The 8250-nt window shown below is 32.8% G+C and overlaps 1 protein-coding gene across 1 annotated transcript; it reads left to right on the top strand.

Annotated features, from left to right (window-relative positions):
- The first annotated feature begins 597 nt into the window (after window positions 1–597).
- LOC134687817 (uncharacterized) lies at window positions 598–7829 on the top strand. Its single transcript, XM_063548275.1, has 4 exons — window positions 598–1551; window positions 2360–2420; window positions 4556–4653; window positions 7782–7829. The coding sequence occupies exons 1-4, from the start codon at window positions 931–933 to the stop codon at window positions 7827–7829; spliced, it is 828 nt and encodes a 275-aa protein (XP_063404345.1). The 5' UTR covers window positions 598–930.
- The last annotated feature ends 421 nt before the right edge of the window (window positions 7830–8250 follow it).

Raw genomic sequence — 8250 nt, 5'->3', positions numbered from 1 at the left:
TAAACAGCAGAATGTCGAAGATAATGTCCATTATTCGGTAAACAGTAATAAAGCTTTTAAAATATCCGAACCAATCTTCTCTTGTACTTACGGAAGAAAATCCTTTCATTAAAGCAAATGTCATCACACCGTAGAAAAAGACATTATACAACAATATTATACTAAACATCGTAACGGATAATCCACTTTCTCTATAGCCAGTTCGGTTTATTCCACATACTACAAGAAATCCACAAACATTAATTAATAATCCCATTGCAGTACGAATCATTAGAACTTTCAACTTTTTCTCTTCTATTCTATCATTTGGAGACTTCAGGATTTCATATAACGAAAGAAGAACTGTACACGAAATATCCAAAAAATCATCCGAAAAACACATTTTTACAACAATATGAAACGGCTTTTCGAGTCAATAGTAGTATGCACACCGATAACAGCGAGTGTTCCGAGTGTACACATATTTAAATAGTAAATACGTGTTTATCTTTCAAGGATAAACCAAAGTCCACATTATACCAAGAAAAAACGGTATTTGATAATATCACTTGTTCATTTAACTGGGTCACAATATTAATATTTACAAAATGTCTCGATAGGTGTATTAGCAGTGAATCGTTTCGTTGTCGTGGTAATTTAAAGGGACACATTTCTTACATTATAAGTACCGTTTCAAGTTATATTTTGTTTTCATTGAGTATAAATGACTCACACTTACAGGACGGGACAGTGAAATCCATCAAACAGGAATATTACGCATTCGGAATCAGATGTGGAATGTCCTTTAAAAATTCAAGTTTTAGCTTAATCAATTGTTATCAGCGAAGTTGTATGCTTTTATCTTTTGACGATATTTGGAAACGTGCTTGAAGCGTTGTGTTTTACATGTATGCTATTTGATTTGAGATCTCTTCCATTTGGATAGTAGAGATGTGTTGCGGGTGTATGTGTGCATTTTATGTAGATTTATTATCTTCATTTATGCTAAGTCATTATGACAGATTTGTACATTATTTAGGAACAAAACATCAGAAGGAACCAAATATATTAACTAAAAAAGTAAGGATCTTACTACTTCGGCTAGGAATTGGATATTTGATCAACATAGCATTATTTCTAGTTGTTTGTTTTGTCAACAGGAAAACTAAGGATGAAGGAGACGGGGGGTTCCTGTTATTTTGTGCAATCGTAATTTTCGCAGTATGCTTTTATGCGTTTATAACTTTTTCTCTAGTATACAGACTTTCACGGTTTTCAAGTAATGTGGACGATCCTAGAGCCGAATATAAAGTCTTAAAATATCAAAAGTTTATGATGGTATACAAATGTCTAGATGTCATTTTCGACATATCGGTGCTGCTTTATAGTTTTATTTTAGCAGATTGGGATTTAACAAAATTTACTATTGCGGCTACTGCGCTTTTATGTACCGATATAGTGCTGAATTCAATTGTGCTAACGACAAACTGTTGTTCCGACGAGGAAAAAAGCAATCATCCAGATGGTTCAAGTGAAAACAATCAAGCGTTTGAAACTGGTGAAATACAAGAGGTAAGAATAAAAAACAAACATATACATTGCATATTATTACTTGGAAAACTTAATGTTGATAAAGATATTTTAAAATCCTTCTGAAATGTATTATAGATAGCGTTCTGTAGCTCAATGAAAATATTTTTATTATATTTTAACCTCTAATCGTATTTGTGTATTTGTTTTGTTCTGTTTCTTTCTATGGAATTTTCAGTTCTTCATGTATGAGTCTTTCGATTCATATTAATTTGTACGTGCAAGTAGTAACACTATTTGGTTTGCATATATATTTTAGGAATGGTGCGTCAAATATATAATCTAACTGGATGTGCATATGATAGTTCCATGGAACCTGCTATAAATAACATTATTCAACGATAGAAATATGAAAGAGACTCATTTGTCGACTCGAAAATAACATTGACTAAAAAAATGATTGTTTTATGCCAATTTGCTTTGTTTTTATACCTCTGTTGTAATTTTTTTGTATATATATACACATGTTTTGTTTTATAGTGGTCAACATTATAACACATTGTTGACAATGCTGTATTTCTATTTTGGACATGTTTACCTATGTATCTGTTTGATTTGTTCGCACATCGTTGTTAAATATGATGGAATTTGATGCGACTGTCATACAAGTGAGAGATTCAATGGTTAACAAGATTCAATCCACCATTTTCTATTTGGGAAAATGCCAGTACCAATTCAGTAATATGACAGTTGTTACCTGATCTTTTAATATTGCAACTTGATTAGGGTCTTTCCGGTGTGGAGTTCAGTATTTTTATGAAATTAATTTTTATTTTATTTCATTTTACAGCACAGATCGGTGGTTAGAGATCATAGAGATGTTAATATGGAAGAAGGAATGCCACAACAAGGTAAAGTATATACTATGAACCTATTATAATGCCGTACGTGTGGTTTATACGCAAACGAAATAGCAAACTGTCGACAAAAAAAACATTTTAGAAAACAAATAACAAATGCCATCAATAGACGGTTAATGTAGTATTCAATAATAAAAAGAAGTTTATACAATATATCAAACTATAAATAGCCAAAAGTATAGAATCATACAGATAAAGGATACTACAGATACAGCTAAGTCTGCCTCATATCTTGACTTACATCTAGAAATTGACATGAGGGTCGGTTGAAAACAAAACTTTACGACAAAAGAAATGATTCCAGATTCCCAATTGTGCACTTGCCATTTCTATGTAGCAACATTCCAGCAGCGTCTGCATACGAAGTACATATCTCCAAATTGATACGATATTCCCGGGCTTGTATTTCCTATCATGATTTTCTTTCTTCCATCACGAGTTGGTTGACCGTTATGAAATAACTGTTTCTTAGATGATATCGGATATGTTTCTCATGTAGTAAGTACAATAGTTAATTTAACGTACCAGGATTATAATTTAGTATGCCAGACGCGCGGTCGTCTTCATAAGACTCATCAGTGACGCTCGTATCAAAATATTTATAAAGCCACACCAAGTACATAGTTGAAGAGCAAAGAGAATCAAAATTCCTAAAAAGTTGTGCTAAATACGGTAAAGGTAATCTATGCCTGGGATAAGTAAATCATTAGTTTCCGAAAAATTCAAAAGTTTTGTAAACAGGAAATTTATAAAAATGACAAAATTAATGATATTCATGTCAACACCGAAGGCTTGTGATACCCTCGGGGACGAAACGTCCACCAGCAGCGGCAAAACCCTTCCCTTTTCACGAATGTGACCTACCGAATTAGACTATTTACCGGATGTGAAGTACCATAAGCAACAGAACGGGTGCCGAAGGATCTGCTTACCCTCCTGGAGCTCCTGAGATCAAACCAAGTTTTAGTGGAGTTCGTGTTCCTTAGTCTTTAAATTTCTATTACTATTATTTGTCTGTTTGTCTTTTTATTTCAGCCATGGCGTTGTCAGTTTATTTTCTATCTATGAGTTTGACTCTCCCTCTGGTATCGTTCGTCCCTCTTTTAAATCATTTAAGAGATCATTTATACCAGATTTCTATATATAAAAAAAAAAAAACAACAATAAAAACACTAAAATATAGCATGAGAAAACTTCAAAATCACTGACGACGTTCGAAACTTTGGAAAGCGTGACATGAACATTCGAATGGTGATTTTTCTTTTGTTTTATTTAAAACATTAATTAACATTACCAGTCCACCTCATAACTTTTTGTTGTATGCAGTACGTGTAACGGATTTGATTATCATTGAATGATGTACGATAACCTGTAGTTGTTAATGTTGACGTCAAATGTTGACGTCATATGTTCTCCGTTGGAGAGTTGTCACACTTTCAATCACAATATAAATTCTTGTCTGTATACATCAATCATTTATATATCACGAAAGTTCAAAACTTTGAAAAAGAATTTCAAGAAATTATAAACCGCACACATTCTCATATGGCATTGATTCAATAAAACAGAATATCGTAATAAAACTGTCATTTATTTAGTCTCGGGTTGATTCAGATATCAACACTCTTTATAGACCCTTATGTAATGTTGAATATTGTTTGTTGACCACCCGATCGGCTTTGGTATGATTGGTTGCTGCATCAAGGTCAACACATATCGTGCAATGTTTTTTTAGATCGCTTTTGTGCTGTCTCATCGACAAAAACTCCATTCAGTTTTTCATATTTGTATATATATATACTAACTTTCCTAAAATAGCTAAATGTTGTCTGCTCTGTGGTCGGGTTGTTGTCTTTTTTACACTTTCCTTATTTTCATTCTCAATTTAAATCAGATAAGAAGTACTGTTACAACAATGCAATTTGCTGCTATTTCACACAGTCAATGCTCAACACATCAGTATTCTATAAATAATGAAGATGGTTGCAAAATTAGATGTTTGTGTACATTATACACCTTATTTTCTCTGTAGAACGCTTCACAAAGAAATTAAATCAGATTGATGAATTATCTTATGTTATTCAGTGTTTGTTTACTAAAATGCAGATACAAATCATTAATTTCAGAGCAAGACTTCGAAAGAGTGTCACTTAAGTCTGTTAAGTTACCTGATAATAGTGTAATCAGAAGATCAAATAAAGAAACAGATTATCAGCAAAAATTGGTATATACCTACAGTAGAATTAATGTATTGAAAAAAGGGTATATGTGTTATTCAAAGGAGTAGGTCCGGTAAGGGCCGATTTTGGCCTCAAATTTCAAGTTCATCTTAGGAAAGATTTTAGACACTTTTTAAACACTTAAGTGTCTAAATCAATTGACTCGATTAGTTTATCTGAAAGATTTTAACTGTTTTAGTCATTAAAACATTCCGATTCCAGCATAAATGTGAAAAATCTATCAAATATTGTAAAAAACGTCACTTTTCAGATGATTTTTGTCAAAAATGAAAGTGGCCGCATTAGTGCTGTGACTGAAGGCAGATTTTTTTTAATTAAATCTCCCCACCGAACACACACCTATAATATACATCATTTGAAAGAGGAAATCGTGTACCATAATGATATGACTGTCGTCAGGATTTGATATGGTCACATTTTTTTTTCAAATTGAGGTCAAAGGTCATATGTAAAAATCTCGTAAAATTTGGGAGGGTTACAATTTTGACTTTTTTTTTCTATTTCCAAACTCTACCTAAATACAAATGATACTGTTTTGGCTTAAGTACTGTTTATTATTATACATAAACCTTAATCATTGAGATTTTTTTTATCAAAAACATTCCTAAAACGACTTTTTATAAACAAAACTTTAAAAATCAAGTTTTCAACCTATAAAATCTTTTGAGCACCTTAACCTTATGAAAATTTCAATTTCATATATGAAATCAAGTGTCATGCAGGACAATACTTTTTATTTTATTATTTTTTTAAACTATCATATTGGGTGAGGTATCAAACCAAAGCAACAGAACTCTACAGTCAAATATGACCTCAAATTGAATTTGAACAAACAAATAAAGTATATAGAAACAAACGACAAACACTGCATAACCAAGTCGTGACTTGAAACAGACACATAAAGAATGTGGCGGGGTTTAACTTTTTAAGGGCACGCTAACACTCCCCTAACCTGGAGGCTGGGACCGTGTGTACAGTGCAACAACCTTTATACCAAATCAACCGTTATCTCCATCATCTTCATTTTCATCAACTGTCACAAGACATTTCTTGTGTACAATTTGGAAATTAGTATGGCGTTCATTATCACTGAACTAGTATATATTTGTTTAGGGGCCAGCTGAAGGACGCCTCCGGGTGCGGGAATTTCTCGCTACATTGAAGACCTGTTGGTGACCTTCTGCTGTTGTATTTTTTATTTTGGTCGGGTTGTTGTCTCTTTGACACATTCCCCATTTCCATTCTCAATTTTATGTTTTAATATTTCTACACATTTAACTCATGGCCACAGGTCTGCATATGAAAGGTTCTGCTCAAAGCAAACACGTTATTTTGCGTTTTTCTTTACAAGTACAGACAAGGTATTGTAGGAATTCCGAAGACATTTGTTCCTAAATACCAGCTTCAAACCATCCCTATCAATTCATCCAAGATTTAACAGAGATATAAAAGGGGGTTTAGGAAGGTGTGATGACATCCATATGCTTGTCTGCAAAAATGATGGGGAAACATTATACGAGACTTACACACTATCTTGAATTCGCTCCATTTCATGGTTGGCAACATATCAGATAGCGTCGCACTTCACTTTAAGAAGCACAAAATTCACTGGTATTCAAAGTTTCAACCAGTTTTTAACCAAACTCATGGTACATTTGTAAAGCCAATCCTAAATGAAAAGGACTAAAAATAAATGGCGACAGAAACGATTGACTCAACAATTGATTAGCATTTACGCAATTTCTCTGGTGTCATTTCAAGAAAATAGTCTTGGCGGTATGCAGTTTCATCGAGTAACCATAAAATGAATTGCAATAAATACGAGGGCATCGACTGAATTGAAGAAGGAAGAGACAATTCATCCGAAGTTGAGTATTCTTCTGTAGAGTTTCGATGTCTTTTCTAATTATACTTGCAGCGGAATGAAATATCTGTCCGTTATTTGTATCTATTACAGTTGACACTGAGGAATGACCTTTAAATCGTTGTCAATAGCCAAAAGAAAATTAGTAAAAGCAGTATCGCAATCTGATATATCTGCTTCCACAGGTTTGGATTTTTTTTTTCGTTTTGAGCATATAATTTGTCATGCAACCAAAATGACAGAGTGCTTGAAGTTTAAAAGATGGACGGGAAACTATTTCAACTTTAACTTTATCTGACACGGATAAAAAAATTCTTAATTCGCTCATCTGATTCAAACTTGAGTAGTTTTTGATCTTTCTAAAATGTTTTGTTGCAACAAAATACAAGCGCTCAGGTTGAACGACTGCATTCTAGAATGCGTGCAAAATACCCGAAACTGAGGGACAACAGTCCGATAATTGTACGTCGTCATTAAATTTCAGAGAGTAGAAGCTTCCTCGCTCTAAAGGGGGCAACACATATGTTTACTTGTGTAACTTTAATAGTATGAACGATGACAAACTGCCTGCACAGAGTTCTTCAAATTAACAGCTATCGCATGAAACATCTTGATGTTCACCTCATCCAATCAGTTATTCAATGCAGATACAAAAGTCGACTTCCCTATACAGTCGATTATTTTTGGCATAGTAAGCACTGCATGAAATTTAACGACTTTTGTCTTTTCTTTGGACTTAATTGAGCAAGTTGCAACGAACTTGATATATTTTCTGACAAAGTATATTTGATGTTTTATAACACCAAAAAAAAAACATAGAATATAAACATATACAAACAACGTATGTAGCAAATATCAGTGCACTTAAGTGAAAATATGTGTATATAATAGCGAAAAAGGTAGTCATTTCATATATCAGTTGAGATTAAATTATTGACTGATACACAAAATGTGACGGAAGGCAAGTGATGCAGTTCCGTGTTGAAATTGAAGTTTTTTACTCATTCTTTTTCCATTGATTTCTTAAGGTTTTTTTCATATTTTGGTTCCGAAACTTTTATCACTTATAAGTTTTATTCCTTAAAACTATTCAAGAACGATAAATTATAAGCCACTAGATGCTTAGTTTATTCATGCTGTCTTTACCTTAGCTTTCATGATTTGAGCCGTTTGTTCTTTTAGAATTTTTATTTTTATTTCTGCATTGATTACTCTTATATTTTGTCTACTGTTAATCTACATTTACAGGAAAATCAAGACAAGTTCGGGCATACCAAGGATATGAAAGGTATTTAATTGTTTCAAAGATTTCTACCATTATTCATATTCAATAACCACGGTCAAATTAGTTGACACAAGATCATTTTAATTCATTAATTTTATTGAATTTTTGGACCAAATTTTAGAAAATTAATTTAAGACCTAAGCTAATTGTGTTTTAATATCAAAGCAATCGTCAGAATGAGCACATATCTGATACTTAAACAGAGTGAATATACCATAGGACAGCCAAAACGTTTGTGTTCAACTTTGTACTTGTTTGGCTTTATAACTATTTTGATATGAGCGTCACTGATGAGTCTTATGTAGATGAAACGCGCGTCTGGCGTATTAAATTATAATCCCGATACCTTTGATAACGTTTTCGTCTTGAATTATTAATAGAAGTCTACACAATTGCCCGTAAGATATAAAGTTGATACATAATTGCAAATGC

Source organism: Mytilus trossulus, chromosome 10 (assembly GCF_036588685.1).
Source record: "Mytilus trossulus isolate FHL-02 chromosome 10, PNRI_Mtr1.1.1.hap1, whole genome shotgun sequence".
Taxonomy (NCBI): Eukaryota; Metazoa; Mollusca; class Bivalvia; order Mytilida; family Mytilidae; genus Mytilus; species Mytilus trossulus.
Note: the sequence above shows the minus strand (reverse complement) of the source record. Positions and strands in the feature narration are given on the sequence as shown.